This window comes from Pelodiscus sinensis, chromosome 1 (assembly GCF_049634645.1).
Source record: "Pelodiscus sinensis isolate JC-2024 chromosome 1, ASM4963464v1, whole genome shotgun sequence".
NCBI lineage: Eukaryota > Metazoa > Chordata > Testudines > Trionychidae > Pelodiscus > Pelodiscus sinensis.
In genome coordinates, this window is record NC_134711.1 from 98,281,221 (window position 1) to 98,295,569 (window position 14,349).

The 14,349-nt window shown below is 46.4% G+C and overlaps 1 protein-coding gene across 5 annotated transcripts in view; it reads left to right on the top strand.

The window, feature by feature from the left end:
- Window positions 1-14,349, top strand: part of GLT8D2 (glycosyltransferase 8 domain containing 2) — a 37,209-nt gene that overhangs the window by 20,410 nt on the left and 2,450 nt on the right. For all 5 annotated transcript variants that reach the window (XM_025178897.2, XM_014581052.3, XM_014581050.3 and 2 more), the window contains 4 exons: window positions 6,438-6,522; window positions 7,839-7,951; window positions 9,053-9,219; window positions 10,995-11,107. In XM_025178897.2, the coding sequence (XP_025034682.1) occupies window positions 6,438-6,522; window positions 7,839-7,951; window positions 9,053-9,219; window positions 10,995-11,107 (478 nt within the window). The remainder of the gene's footprint in view (window positions 1-6,437; window positions 6,523-7,838; window positions 7,952-9,052; window positions 9,220-10,994; window positions 11,108-14,349) is intronic.

The window sequence follows — 14,349 nt, forward strand, 5'->3', positions numbered from 1 at the left end:
AAATCCAGCCAAAATTGGCAACCCTACCCCTTTCCTTCTGCCGTGTCCCCTGCTCCCACAGCAGGAATTGCATGTAGTATGGGGCTATGTCTAAACTATGGGGCTTTATCGGAAAAAGGTACGCAAATTGCGGAACGCAATTTGCGTATCTTTTTCCGATAGTTTTTTCGGAAGAGGCTTTTCCGAAATTTGGCCCATCTACACTGCGCCAAATTTAGGAAAAAATTCTTCTTTCGGAAGAGCCCTTCTTCCTTGTGGGAGGAAGAAGACAGGGCTTCTTAAAGAGCGCGTTTGCACTTCTGCAAAAAAAAGCAGAAGAGCAGACTCATTCCCTGTAGGTAGTGGAGTTTTTCCGGGATACCTCCTGGTATTCCAGGAAAACCCCATAGTCTAGACATAGCCTAGGGTTGCTATGCCATGCCTATGCTGGTGAAAGATTTCCTTATGCTGGGATGATTCTCCTGTAGTTAGCTGTGCGGCTTTTAGGAACATTTTGTAGTGAGAGTGCTATGAAAAGCTGCTGCAAAAGATCTGGGCTGTTGTGAATAAATACTGACCACTGAGCCTATTTTAGTTTTAAAGTTAAAGTAACAGGCTAAATATTTGGATGTAAGCACCCACGCAGACGGAGTCTCAGAGCAGGAAAAAGGTGATCTTCTTCGAGTGACCCCGAGGGTGCTCTAGTCTAGGTGTCGGGTCCATCCCGGCGCCACTGATCGGGAGATTTCATAGCCATATCGGGCCGGACCGCACATGCTCCCTGCGCCGCTGGTCATTCGCGCCCTTTCTAACGTGCGCGGCTCGGCCCCCCCGCCAGTTCCTCTCAACTGTCCTCGGTTGCTAACAGGAGCTGGCGATCTCTCTTCGGTCACTTATCATTTTCTCTGGGGGGGGGGGGGAACCAACTCGTGTAAATAGTTAAACTTTAGTATCAGTTAGTTATTAGCCTTTGTTTAGTTAGAAAAGAAGAGGAAAAAAAGAGAAAAGAAGATAGTTTTAGTCAGTTACGCGCTGAAGCGCTTTTCTTGTCAGTTTCACCATCATATCCGGATCGTCCGGCTTTAAGCGGTGTGTTCAGTGTAAAGAGGCAATGCCCGCTTCATTGCCTGGGGGAGTCTCATGTCACTAGCAAATGTGTGCACTGCTGTAAACTAACACGAGTCAGAGACCTACGCCTGAAATCGATCCCTAGGGATCATTCACTGTCTCCTTCTGTGCCTTCAACAGATCCTTCCCCACCCCATTATCCAGTATCGGGAAGGGGACCTTACTCTCCGAGGCTTAGGTCTTCGCGTTCCCCGCGACAAAGATCTCGCCATTATTACAGATGCACATCTCGCTCTACGAGTTACTCCCCTCCAAGATCTCACCATACTAGACATGGCAGTAGATACACTTCCAGAAGGTCATCTCCTGATTCTGACTATCATTATCACAGGAATTATTACACGGGGAGGCAGGGCAGATCACAGTCCCATTCTTATTTGTGTTGCTGCCGCCAGTCATCTTACAGACGCCGCTCGCCACCTGTCTTTGACCACCAACCGCTGCAGTCACCCGGACCTCCTCCTAGTGCCCCTTCAGTTTCGGTCCTGTCGGAACCTGAAGAGGGTCAAATCTCGGACACGGATGAGCGGACACCACAAACTTCCCCACAGGATGCCCAGTCGTCTTCTCCCGATGACGCAGTTTTTGCAATGGACTCCTCACCACCAGATGATACCTGAGAATTTCAAGACCTCTTTAAGAGGGTGGCACAATCATAGGAGGTTCAGTTAGCGGAGGTGAAAGCAAAGCAGTATAAGTTACTAAAGAACTTGCACCCTAGACAGCAATCTAAGGTGGCTCTACTGCTGGACGAGGCGATCCTGGAGACAGCCACAGAAATTTGGAATACGCCGGCTTCCACTACTCCATCATGTAAGCAAGCTGAGAAGAGATACTTTATATCTTCAAAGGGTGCTGAGTTCCTTTTTACTCACCCTCAACCAAACTCGGTGGTGGTGGATGTAGCTCTACAAAGAGCAAAGAATCCGCAAGTAAGGAATTCAGCAGCAGACAAGGACGCAAAGAGACTGGACATATTCGGAAGAAAAGTGTACTCCTCTTCAACACTTCTCCTCCGTATCGCAAATTACGTAGCGTTACTTTCTAATCATAGTTTTGACAACATTGCGAAATTATCGGAAATTGCTCAGAGAATTTCCAAACCCGACAAAATACTTCTCCAATCTATACTGCAGGAAGGCTATGCATGTGGCAGAGCAGGTTTGCAAATTGCCATGGATGTGGCAGACACAGCAGCTCGAACAATTGCAACAGCAGTTTCCATGAGAAGAGCTTCATGGCTTGCAACCGCTACTGTACCAAAAGAGTTGCAATCCAAGGTCGAGGATCTTCCATTCGACAGGATTAAGTTGTTTGCGGAGAAAACGGACGAGGTGCTCCACACGGGCAAAGATTCCCGGGCCACCTTACATATCCTCGGGATGTACGTTCCACCTTTCCGCTGTAAGCGTTATTTCCCATTCCAAAGATGTTACGAGTACCAATTTCGCAGACAGCAAAACCGTCCATATGATCAAAACCAGTCCAAGCAGAGGACACAGCGCAGACACCCTCAGACATCTAGGGCGAATAACACAGTGACACCCAAGCAGCAGGTTTGACTCCCAGTCGAGGGCATGCCGAACATTCCTGTTCTAGTCAGAGACACCAATCCCATTTTCCAACATCAGCTGCGACCCTACAACCATCAATGGGTTGCCATATCATTGGACAGATGGGTTTTGGAAATGATAAAATCTGGACTCACCATCCCATTCACATCCCTTCCTCCCACTTCCCCTCCCATCCTGTCCCTTTTCAGGGACCCTTCTCACGAGGCTCTCTTACACCAGGAGGCCTATCGCCTGTTAGAAATCGGAGTGATAGAAGGGTCCCAGACTGCTTCAGGGGAAAAGGGTTCTATTCGAGGTACTTCCTAACTCAAAAGAAAACGGGGGGTTGGAGACCCATACTCGATCTACGAGGGTTAAACCATTATCTGCGGAAGCAGCGATTCAAAATGGTGACTCTGACTACGATCGTTCCTTCTCTCAACACCGACGACTGGTTCGCGGCCCTCGACCTCCAGGATGCCTACTTTCATGTGCCCATACACCCTGCGCACAGGTGATTTCTGCGATTTGTTATAAGCAACGAGCACTTTCAGTATTGCGTCCTTCCGTTTGGGCTGGCTTCGGCTCCAAGAGTCTTTTCAAAGACCCTCGTCGTTGTCGCCGCCACCTTTGTCATCTCGGAGTCATCATATTCCCTTATCTGGACAACTATCTCATAAAGGGAACATCACGACAGGAGACGACGCAGATGCTTTCAATAGTCAGAGAGACTTTCAATTTACTTGGTCTGATAGTAAACGAACAAAAGTCCATGTTAATTCCAACACAGAACATAAAGTTCATAGGAGCAGTTATCGACTCCCGTGCAGCGAGAGCGTATCTGCCCAGGGACAGATTCCAGGCAATAAAAGACTTGGTCAATCTTCTTCACAAAACCGCAACAGTCTCAGCACATACTTGCCTGCGCTTGCTCAGCCACATGGCTGCAGCCATCTTCGTCGTCCCGCACGCACATCTCCATCTAAGAAATCTACAGCACTGGCTGTCAGTGGTGTATGTCCCCACAAGACATGACGTACACAAGTTAGTTACTCTTCCATCCCACGTGCACAGGTCCCTTCGATGGTGGACGAACCCATTAAACGTCCTCACGGGCGTACCGTTTCAGTTAACGTCAGATGCTTCACTCATCGGATGGGATGCTCACATGGGCGAAGAGCGCATCCAGGGACGATGGTCTCACACCGAGAGATGCCTTCACATCAACCAACTAGAGTTGCGAGCAATCTTTCTAGCATGCAAACACTTCCTCCCCAGTTTGACACACAAAAAAGTCAGGGTGTTGACAGACAACGTAGTGGCAATGTATTATAAACAGACAGGGAGGAGCAAGATCATGCTCCCAATGCACCGAAGTGGTACGATACTGGAATCGGTGCATACAGGACAACATAATCATAACAGCATCGTACTTACCTGGCATAGCCAATGTCATTGCCAATTCCCTCAACAGATGCTTCCCCACGGACCACGAGTGGGAGGTGAGGCTGGATGTACTTCAGAGGATCTTCCACAGATGGGGAACGCCCCTGGTAGATCTCTTTGCGACATCCGTCAACAAAAGTGTCGCCTTTTTTGCTCCAGAGCAGGGATCGGCAAAGGATCTCTTGGCGATGCACTCCTGATCAAATGGAAAAAGTCGCTACTGTACACTTTTCCGCCAACAGTCTTCATTCCCAGAATACTAGAGAAAATCAGGATGGAGAGGGCGACAGTAATTTTAATAGCACCAGCTTGGCTTGGCATCCGTTTTTACACAAGATGTCACTTTGACCACCATGGCCTCTGCCCTTGTACCGAGATCTCCTCTCTCAAGACCTGGGATCTCTCCTTCACCCCAAGCTAGAAGCATTACACTTGACGGTGTGGCTCCTGACTGGCTTAGACTAGATGAAAAGCTTTGTTCAGATCAGATCAGGTTCGTATTGATACATAATAGAAAGACATCTACGCGAAATACTTACCTGGCTAAATGGCGCAGATACTCCTACTGGTGCCTCCAGAATAATGTTCAACCGTTGTCTTCTCCACACCAAATTCTCGAATACATTCTTCACCTGCGAAACTTGAAGCTTTCTCTGGCATCCCTCAGAGTTCACTTGGCAGCCATCAGTGCCTTCCATTACCCAATACAGGGTTCTTCGGTGTTCTCTCACCCGACAACTAGATGATTCCTCAAAGGCCTGATCAATATAAGCCCACCTCAGAGACCACCTCTGCCGTCGTGAAACCTCGACCTGGTACTCGATACAATTATGTATCCTCCATTCGAGCCTCTAGCATCTGTACCATTACAGGTGTTAACCATGAAGACCATCTACTTGCTCGCAATTACATCACACATAGAGTTAGCGAGCGAGGGGCAATAATGACAAATCCTCCTTTTACTTCTTTCTCAAAGGAGTTGGTGACGTTACGATTACGCCCAGCATTCATACCCAAGGTCTCTTTGTCATTTCATATCAATGAACGATCATCCTTCCTTCCTTTTACCCTAAGCCGCATGCCTCAACGAAGGAGGCCCTGCTGCTTTCGCTGGATGTAAGGCATGCTCTTTCCTTTTACAAAGACAGAACCCGCCAGTGGAGACAAACAGATAGACTTCTGATATCAATGGCTCACCAATCTAAGGGTGCTGCATTCTCCACTCAGCGCATTGCCAAGCTTATCACCTTATGCATTACCACATGCCATTCCATTCGGGGTAGACCCTTGTCTTCTCAGCCACGAGCGCACTCGACCAGAGCAGTGGCGACATCTACCACCTTCGCCAGAGGAGTTCCATTAGCAGATATTTGCAGGGCAGCCACATGGGCTTCCACCTCTACATTTATGAGACATTACGATATAGTGCAAAAATGGGCGGTGGACCATGCAGGGGTTTCTGCAGTCCTTTCTACAGTAAAACCTAATTAACCCGGAGCGCTCCTTGTTCCAACTACTGCTATACAGTCACCTAGAGTGGAGCACCCACGGGGGGACTCGAAGAAGAAGAGGAAGTTACTCACCTTGTGTAGTAACGATGGTTCTTCGAGATGTGCCCCGTGAGTGCTCCACGTCCCACCCTCCTCCCCGCTCCGGTGTTGTTTTCTCTCTCTCATTTCAGAGACCGAGCGGTAAGAGAAACTGTCGGGAGGGCTGAACCGCGCACATTAGAAAGGGCGAGAATGACCAGCGGCGCAGGGAGCATGCGCGGTCCGGCCCGATATGGCTAGGAAAACTCCCGATCAGTGGCACTGGGACGGACCCGACACCTAGAGTGGAGCACCCACGGGGCACATCTCGAAGAACCATCGTTACTACACAAGGTGAGTAACTTCCTCTTCTGGGGCTTCTGTCATATGATCTTGTGTCTCTGTGGGTCAGATGCATCTCTGTTGTATCACCACTGACTTCAGCTGAGTTATACCAAGGAATAATATGGCCCCTCCGTGCTTAATAATAACTCCAACATTTGACAGAGAATCTCTAATTAATATTTACAAAGTTCATGTGTGAAAGTCTGCCCCCTTCTGAAGTCATTGGGAATAATTTACCATTGAGTTCAGTGGGGCCGGGATGACATCATCTTAAAGAAAATAAGAAGGCAAGTTTAAAATTGTGGCAGCCCAGTAACTGGTAGTTGGACAGTGTACAATGATGAAAGGACTAAGTCACATTTGAATCCTGCAAGATATTCAAGACTACTGCATTAACCCACTGGGCCATTTACAGTCTGTCATTCTGATTGGTTTTTTGTTGTTGTTTGTTTAACAGCTGAACTTTGTTCGATATTATCTCCCCCTGCTGATCCATAAACACGATAAAGTCATATATTTGGATGATGATGTGATTGTGCAAGGTAGGCTGTCCTTCACAAAATCTTGAAAAGTAGCAGAAGTTTGCAACAGGAAGTTCAGCTGCTTTAATGCTCACCAGGAAATGTGAGATCTGTTTGAAATTGAGGACGTTGTTTGGGGGGGCTGCACTTGTGACAGCTCCACACTTACCAAAAGAAAACCAAAGGGACAATTTCTAATTGTGGATGTTTGTTCCTGGATCAGAGGGGTATGGGTGACTTTCAGTGTTTATTGGATCTGATCAGTTGCTGTGGGCTTGAGTGTACAAGGCAAACCCGAAACAAGTGGTTTCACTAGAACAGGCAGCAATACTCGTTAAACAGAAGGACTTGACGTTTCCTATTTTGTTTGGTAAAAGTGCAGAGGACTTGAATCCCCACAAATGCTAGCACCAAATAACTGCTTATTTTTGAGAGATAAGAATTTACACAAATCAGGCTGTAAAAGACCCTGGACCCTGTTCTGAACACCTTCAGCCCCTTTTTATATACATAGGAGCTAAGGGTTCACAGCACCACACAGACTCAGGCTCATTGATAGCAGTAGGATATGGTTAATAAGGACAGCTCAGGAAACAGTTCAAAGGCGGGAAAATCCCTCCACCTCTATGTAAGGGGACAGTTGATCCCTTACTAAAACTCAGTGTGGGGCTTAGTTGGCTACTTCCCAGTATCAAAAGACAGGGGAAGAGTCTTTGAGAAATCAGGAACTTGAGACTGAGAGCCACCAGAAACAATGGAAAGAGGCCAGCGCTCTAGGTCAACCTGCTTGACAGAGTGGGCAGGCCAATAAGGGAGTGAGGAGTCTGGGGGAGAGTCCGGTCCTTCGTGCTCCTGTGTGAGCTGGGTTTTGGCTGGGTCAGACTGAGTGGGGCAGAGCTAAGGAGACGTGTGTGTGTGTGTGTGTGTGTGTGTGTGTGTGTGTGTGTGTGTGTGTGTGTGTGTGTGTGTGTGTGTGTGTGTGTGTGTGTGTGTGTGTGTGTGTGTGTGTGTGTGTGTATAAAAGTAACCGAGAGTATTAACCAATGAACTCAGGCGCATCTGTTAACTGTGTACTTGGATACAGGACATAAAGGGAAAGGGACACAGTCCCCCATCCAGAGGCAAGGTACACACATGCACATCTGTGCAACCAACCTACTGATTGAAACCAATGCCCATAGAGCTAAAATCTACTTTCCTTACACCCAGGCAATCCCTTGAAGTTGGTAGGATTATGCCGGTGAAACTGAGAACAGATATTGTCCTAAAGAGTCTGAAAGACAGATACATGGCAAGGAAACAAACCCATTCTTAAAATCACAATTTTGTATTATCAGGTGACATCCAGGAACTGTATGACACAAAGTTAGCTCCAGGCCATGCTGCAGCTTTTTCAGATGATTGTGATTTGCCTTCTACTCATGAAATGGTGAGAAGCGTAGGAATGCAGGTAAGATGTTATTTTTAAATTCAACATCTTGATGGACTTTTACCTACAGATTTCACAGGATTACCCACATCCCAAAATGACAGTTCTCTCAGGGTAAAATGAAGGATTAGAATTTAGGTACCTAGTTTATGAAGAAGAATTGTTACGGGTAATCGTCTTAAGATGTGCTGATTCTTGCAGTATGTTTTGCTCCTGATTCTTGTGCAGTATGCTTTGTATTTTACTAAATGCTTCTTGTTTTGGTAGGTCTCACATATTTAGAAGAAAGTATCGGTAGGATATCAGACTTTCCAATAGCTGAGAGGTCTGCTCAAAAGATATTGTTTGAAAACCAAATTCTAGGTGGTACTCAGTATCTGCAGCTGCCATTAAAGTCCAGTAGTCTTATGTTAACCACATTGGTCTTATGCTAGATCACCTAAGCTACATCTAGACTGCAAGCCTCTTTCGAAAGAGGCTTTTTCAAAAGATACTTTCGAAAAAGCCTCTTTCGAAAAAGAGCGTCTAGACTGTAAGCAGTACTTTTGAAAAAGCAAGCTGCTTTTTCGAAAGAAAGCACCCAGGCAGTCTGGATGCTCTCTTCCGAAAAAGCCTTGTTTACATTCGAGAACGCCTTTTTTTTGAAAGAGCACTTTCGAAAAAAGGCGTTCTTCCTCGTGAAATGAGGTTTTCTGCTGTCAAAAGAAAAGCCGCGTTCTTTCAATTTAATTTCGAAAGAACGCGGCTGTAGTCTAGACGCAGGTGAAGTTTTTTCGAAAAAAGGCTATTTTTTTTCGAAAAAACCCTTGAGTCTGGACACAGCCCTAGAGTAAGGTGTAGCGGGCCAAAAGACGAGGGCCAAAAGACAAAGACCTGTAGGATTCTCATGGAAATATGTCTAATACATAATGATTAGAATATCCTGTCCTTCAGCCTTGTGCCATTCTCTGCAGTCAAGATAGGTCATAATCATCTAGAAGCCCAGTACTCAGAGTTTTTCTTTCAGTGCCTGTGTATTCTGCATGTGAGTGAGGTAGATACAGCAGCATCTAAACATATCTAGATATAAATTAGATTTATAGTAGAAATATATGTATTATATAACATTTTCCTTCTTTCTAGAACACATACATGGGATATCTAGACTATCGAAAGCAAACAATTAGAGATCTTGGCATCAGCCCCAGCACCTGCTCCTTTAATCCAGGAGTAATTGTGGCTAATATGACAGAATGGAAGCACCAACGGATTACAAAGCAATTAGAAAAATGGATGCAAAGAAATGTAGAGTATGTACAGATCTTGCAGTCTTCACTTTATTCTGACTGAATGTGCTGTTTAAAGATGTATTTTCTGTTCATTTTCCAAAGGTCCAATATTTAAGTGCTTCCCATCACAGATCATTATGCAAAATAAGCTATGTTGCATGATCTCCACTTGTTTTAATCAAACCATGCAGTCACGAACAACAAAAAGTGATCACTTGGGATTCTGTAGTCTTGTGTTGACTCAACAAGCCAGGTCTAATCCTGAGAGGTGCTGAGCACAAGCAGTTTTCATTGTAGGTGATCAGCACCATTCAGGATCAGGCTGCTTATGGGCAGGCTGATCTCTTCTTGCAATAAGATCAGTGTGGAAAGAAACTCTTGGATCTTATTTGGGGCCTTACAAACTGTTAGTAAGCAGTACAGGGAAGAGGCCAAATTTTTATTTAACGCTGGAACCACTTCTCAAACACCAGTGAAAAGTCCACTTTGTTGTTAGAAAAATGAGAAATTTTACAGAAATTTAAAAAAAAATTAAGAAAAAGACCCAACCCCCAGAAGCTGTAAAAGTGGCAATTCCAGTATGCGAGAGGGATGGGGATGGCTCTTTACCACATTAACCAAGGTACAGTCAGTGACATGAGTCTATTCACAAAGTATTTGTGGTCTCAATTCATTATCAGGATATGTAGGTAACTTGAATATTACCTGATGTACTCTGCATAAGGTAACTCAGACTGCAGTAAAGCAGAGCTGAAACTAAAATGGATCATACAGTTGGTCATTTGTCAGATTTCTGCTACCCTGGGAAAGCAAATGAAAGTGGGGGAAGGAAGTACACAGAACTAGAGGAGGAAAAATAATATCCTGAGGCCAAAAGCTATAACCACTTGCATATGAACAGAAGAGGAATGTAAACAGAGGCCTTCCCCAGTGTCTCTGTTTACTTTCACTTATTCTGCATGTCTCATTTGGCCTAACACTTGATTTTATCCCTTTTTAATGCTTAGAAAAATACCCATGAACTCTACAGCAAATTGATGCAAAGATGCAACAAAGGCTATGTACATTTTAAAGTCCACACACATTCTTGTACCTGGAAAGTGAGCCCACAATAAAAACACATTCAGGTCTCATGTGGACCATTTTGCATCTGTAAATTCGGTGCCAGGCATTTAGACTGTAGGCACTTCCAAACAGGGGCTGGCTTCATTTTGGCTTGGGTTCTGCTATGCTCAGATTGAGTAGCCCCTCACTTTGGGTGCAGCTACACAGCACCCTAAACTCGAAATAAGATACACAAATTGTGTATCTTATTTCGATTATATTTTGAAATAAGTTATTTCGAAATTTGGTGTGGCTACACAGTGCCAAATTTTGAAATAACGTGCTATTTCCAGTATCCCAAAATAGCCCTGCTGTCTAGACATACCCTTTGAGAGGAATCCAAAGATATCAATTCTGCCACTATGTGGCATCCTATTGATTTTTCTGGGACTACTTATAGCGAAAGAGACTACTAAGCATGAGTAAGAGTGGTAGAGTTTGACCAGATTTCTTGTGCAGCACCCAAATATGGTCCACAATTAAAAGAAAAAAAATCTGTAAAGTGTTGGCATGCCAGTAAAAAGGTGCATATTTAAAATTAGGTAAACAATTAGCATTTCAGTCTATACAAAGAAGATTTTAATAGTAAACTAGGCAGTGCATTAGTATATATTGCTTTTTGCCTTCTGGTTGTGTAGTAAAGATCCTTTTCATTTCAGGATTTTGAGCTGCACTTTTTTGCTTCTTTACAGAGAAAACCTCTACAGCAGCACACTTGGGGGAGGCGTGGCCACCCCTCCAATGCTCATTGTATTCCATGGAAAATATTCTACTATTAAACCCTTGTGGCACGTACGACATCTTGGTAAGTATGTTTCATCACAAAACAATCGAGGCTGGAACAAAATACAATAAGACTTAAGGAATCTATGGATGATTTTGCTCATCCTCTGTACACTACTTTATCCCACATCGCTGCTCTACACTTATTTTAACCCTTCCTTATAGATATAAAATTAGCTTTTATTCAGGGGCAGAGAAGTAGTTTCAAGCTAAATCACCAATAGCAGCCCTTAGCCTGGGATTAAAGGTGGGATAGCTGTTTTACATAGAGATAGGCCAGTATGATTGGGCTATGTACTACAATACAACTATATAAAAGGAAAGTATTTCACACTGGAAGATGAGACCTAACTGAAGAGGCAGCTGAAACTGACTTAGGCCTTGTCCAAATCTCTGGAGCATACTGAGTATGAAGACAGCCAGCAAACATAGGAAACTTCATATTTGGGTCAGATGGGATCCACCCACCGTAAGGTACAAACCCAGTCTATTGAAAATAACCCTTAAAAGAAGGGACTTTAGTTTAACTATCCAAAAGTGCACTAAAGATGAATGTTTGAGATTGGTAGTTCACCTAGGAATGAAAAAAGATAGAGGAGGGGAATCAGCAAAATATTTAGCAGTTAAGGTTACTTATTGATTTATGACAAATTCCTTCTTCCAGACGGATGTAAGTGCATGGCTACTCCTCCCTATCAGTCTGAGAGAGGCCAGGCCCTCTTGCTGTCTCATTCCAAAAAAGACAGTCTGAAACGGTGGGGGAATTAGCTGTCTCTGGGGCTCAAGCCCTTCAGCAGGGTGGAGCAGTGCTCAATTGAGGGACTCTGGCAAGGTGGGGAAGTGAATAGTCCAGTGTCCTAGCTCTGGCTAATACATATCTCATGGCCTAATGGGGAGAGGCTGCCACCCCAAGGGTGGAGAGAGACAGTGGGACCTAGTCCCAGACCAGGGCCCTAACACTGGTAGAGTGTCCCACCATTGGGTCAGCAGGGAATCTAGCCACAACATGCTGACCTGGGTTCAGGAAACAACACAGCAGGACTAGTGTCAGCTGTCCCTGGGTTACTTCTAACCCTCCCTTTGAGGTGTACCTGAACAGTGTTCCCTATAAGCCAAGCCCCTTGGGCAGCCACCCAGGAGAGTTTCAAATGCTGCCCATATGATTAGCAGAGCACCCTCAGCTGGCAGCATGTGGTTCTGCTGGTGGTGCACATCCACACATGTCTTGGTCATGTACAATTCATGTCACACATGGATGGAAAAGAAATTAGAACGCTGAGGACAACCCTGAGATCAGGTACAGTCACCCTGAGACACATGGCCAGTGGCAATTCCAGCAGCTTCAAAGCATCTCACATGCCTTGCAGCTCTGGTGGGACTTCGGGACTGTGGCGGTCTGTTGTAGGCTCCTGGTCCAGCAGTGGGTTGGAAGCATCTGTCTTCCTCAGTGGTTCCAGCTCAGAGCTTCATTGCCCACCTTTTGTACTTCCGGTCTCACTTGTTTCCAGCAGCGCGAGCCTGGCCTTCCTGGCTCTGTCCACTAGGGGGCAGGCCATAGTTCCATCTAAGCAATTTTGGAGGGAGGCCATGCACCCTCAAAGGCAAATGTTATAGTGGCATGTACCTGCAGCAGTAACATTTTTCTATAATCCTCCACTTTCATCATAATCAAAGACTTATTTAGAATGGGGGTGGGGAATGTATGGCCTGGGGGTCAGTTGTGGCCTCTGGCTTGCCTGGATCCAGAACCTGCGGCTCAGGGCTTCCCTCTAGCCCCCCCCCCCCCTTCACTCACCCTCTATGCAGCTGAAGCACACAAAATCTACTAGCCTGGTCTTCCCCCAGGCTCTGGTGAGGGGAATGTGTGAAGTGTCTTTCTTCTTGGTTGGAGGCCACATCAATGAAGGTTTGATTTATTTTGTGTGTGTTTCTCACTTATGTGCAGCCCCCCCACTGATTTTCTTAGAGTCAGGGGCCCCCAACCCAAAAAGGGTTCTCCACCCTGATTTAGAACAATGTAGGATTAGGGCATCAAGAGTTGATCTGAGCAGTATGCGGAGGGTTACCGCCGTCTGTTTGTAAAGCAGCATGTAGAGCACATCATTTTGACTGACCAATACTGGAAACTAGACAGGTCAGAGGAGGCATTCCCCTTAATTGTTGCCACCCCTGAGTGGATTGAATTTTGTCATGTGCACCACTGGGAAGGTGATCTGTGACATATCACATTCATATTGGTGCACATGACAAAATTCATGGGGCAAAGGGGACCATAGTGTGAGGGAGAGGCTCAGGCCTGGGTCAGAGGTTTGGTGCACAGGAGTGTGGGGGCTCTGGCTGGGGCAGAGACTTTGTGTGCAAGGGGCTCTGGGGCTGAAGGGTTTAGGTGCAGGAGGGGGCTTCAGGCTGGGAGGTGGGGCCAAAGGATTCAGAATTCCAGAAGGGGCCGTGGGTTAAGGTTGTTGGGGATTGGGTGCAGCAGGGGATGAGGTCTGTGGGTTGGGTGTGTGTGGACTCTGGGGTGGTGTTGATTTTTGGTGCAGGAGGCAGCTCTGGGCTTGGGGAAAGCTCAGGCTTCCCTGGGTGGCTTGTGGTCAGCAGCACTAAAGGCAGGCTGTCTGGTTTCTGCCTATCCTGAGGCATCACTCTGCACCCTGGAAGCTGCTAGCAGGTCCAACTATTGGGAGGAGGAAAGGATGAGGCTCCATAGCAGGGGTCTCCAATCTTTTTATGCACTTTTTGAATTTAAGTGCAATGTAAGATCTACCTCAAACCCAAATACCTTGACCCCACCGCCTTTGTGCCCCTTCTCTGAGGTCCTGCCCCTGCTCACTCCATAGTCCCTCCCTCCTCCATCACTTTCACCAGGCAGGGGCAGAGGGTTGGGGTCTTGGATTAAGGGCTCTTGGAGCAGGCCGTTGGGATGCCAGAGGGGGTTCTAGGTGCAAGCTCTGGGAAGGTATTTGGATGCAGGGTGCTCAGGGTTAGGGCAGGAGCTTGGAGTGCAGGAGGGGGTTCATTATTGGGGTAGTGTTTTCGGGATGTGGGATCCAGCTGGGCCCTGCTAACCTTAGGTGGCTCCTGGGTGGTGGTGCAGTGGGGCTAAGGCAGGCTCACCCCTGCCCTGGCTCTGCACCACTGCCAAAGCAGCCAGCAAACTCCACCCCAAGTCCTGTTGTGCCCCCTCTCTGCTCTGTGGAGATAGGATACAGAGTGGGAGGAGGCACCTTGGCATCAGCACCTTCCTCTCCCTCTCCTGCCCTG